This window comes from Asparagus officinalis, chromosome 2 (genome assembly GCF_001876935.1).
Source record: "Asparagus officinalis chromosome 2, Aspof.V1, whole genome shotgun sequence".
In the NCBI taxonomy this organism is placed as follows: domain Eukaryota; kingdom Viridiplantae; phylum Streptophyta; class Magnoliopsida; order Asparagales; family Asparagaceae; genus Asparagus; species Asparagus officinalis.
Window position 1 is genome coordinate 81,414,571 of NC_033795.1, and position 1,758 is coordinate 81,416,328.

At 44.1% G+C, this 1,758-nt stretch overlaps 1 protein-coding gene across 1 annotated transcript in view; it reads left to right on the forward strand.

Moving 5' to 3' along the window:
• Positions 1-652, forward strand: part of LOC109831410 — a 16,613-nt gene extending 15,961 nt beyond the window's left edge. Inside the window, exon 3 of the mRNA XM_020398734.1 lies at positions 523-652. Within this exon, the coding sequence (XP_020254323.1) occupies positions 523-652 (130 nt within the window). The remainder of the gene's footprint in view (positions 1-522) is intronic.

Here is a 1,758-nt window from a genome sequence, read left to right on the forward strand (position 1 = left end):
GGGGTGGGGGTGGGGGGGGGGGGTTTGTGAAACTTACCCTCATGTTAAAGAGGCGAAACTTAAAGCCTGAGCTATTTATAACTAACAACCTGACATTAAAAGGAGGCACAGATTAAGTCCAGTTAAATTCTGAATGAGTACATGCATCTTTGTACGTGCCTTTGCGAATATGCATACATGCATATGCATGTTGCACTGCTGGTGTGTGATGGCTGTTATTCGATAAGCATTTGACAATATGTGATCTTGTTCTCATGCTGTCTAGATCGTTAGTATCTTTAAATGCAGTTTTAGTTTCGGATCCTTGTTAGTTTATAATTAATTTGTATACCATCAAAAGCTTGAACGTGTACATTCTTGTTTAGTAAGCTTGTGCATAAGATGTCTTGAGAAACTACCGTCTGCGTGATTATCAATATTTTCTTTCATTGAACTTGCATTATGATGTTGAAAAATCAAGAGAATTTTCTGCTTCTTCAAACGAGAGACGTCAACTTACTAAACATTTCTTCCTGTTTACAGGGAGCTCAGCCTTGTGCCTTCTATGCTCAACACGGAGTATGCAAATTCGGGCCAACATGCAAATTCGATCACCCGATGGGGATGCTTAGCTACAGCCCTTCTGCATCTTCTCTTGCCGACATGCCCGTAGCTCCTTACCCTGTAGGCTATTCATTGGCCACCTTAGCTCCATTATCATCATCTTCAGATCTACGTCCAGAATTCAATTCTTTTCCCTCCAGAATTCCGTCAACTGAAACCACACCCAGTGGTTCTATTGGATCAATGTTTTCAAAGGGCGGGTTTGTACCCGCATCAAGTTCTAGTTCAAGCTGATATATTCTTGAAAGAATCCTCATGTTTATACTGAATAAGCTACCGCCAGTACAGAGAAGGTGTAGCAAAAGTCCCTAGAAATCCTCCACATCTCTTGACCAATAATCGCTATATGTCAGGTTCCTAAATTCAAAGCTTTTCTTTTTTTCTTCTTTGAACAATTTGTATCTCGGGGCTCATCCTGCCTGCCCAGATTTTGTTGGGTTAGAGCACAACAGAGTCAGCAAGTCATCTGTCCAGTTCTTTTTTGTTATTTTTTTCGCTTTTTGAACTACTTTCTTTTTGTAATGTACTATTATTGGTACCACCCAAAAAAATAATTTGGATGCTTAATTTAACTGAAGGTCAGAAATGCCTCTTGGTATTATTAGTCCATTCTTGATGTTTTGTATGGCGTTGCCTCTTGAGGTGATATGGAGGATCATTCTTCAGAGAGTTGATGAGTGATCTCGTGTTGTAAAATTTAGAGATGACTGCGGATAGGCCCCCTGTAGCATCATTGCATTGTATTTACTACCCCATTAGTTTTACTGTTGCAGATGGACCCCTCCCGACCATCGGCGGCGTCGACTCCTCCCGAAGTTAACCGGTCGGCACACTCAGCTGCAGAATCTTCCGTCGACGCAGGAATCGAAGCCCAAGCCCTAGGATACAGGACAATCAAGGAGCCCACCAGCTCCACACCGTCGGCGTCGTCCTCCTCCCCCTCCCGACCGTCGGTAGCGTCGCCTCCTGGAGGTGATAATTCTGCAGGTCAGGCTCTTCTTGGGAACATGGCTGAGAAGGAGGCTGAGAGGCAGGAGAGGGAGATGGAGAGAGGTGAGAGGGAGAGGGAGAGGGAGAGGGACAGGAAGGATATCTGTGGGGATGATGTCGGTGGAGGTGATCATAATTCTGAAGATCAGGCTCTTCTTGGGAACA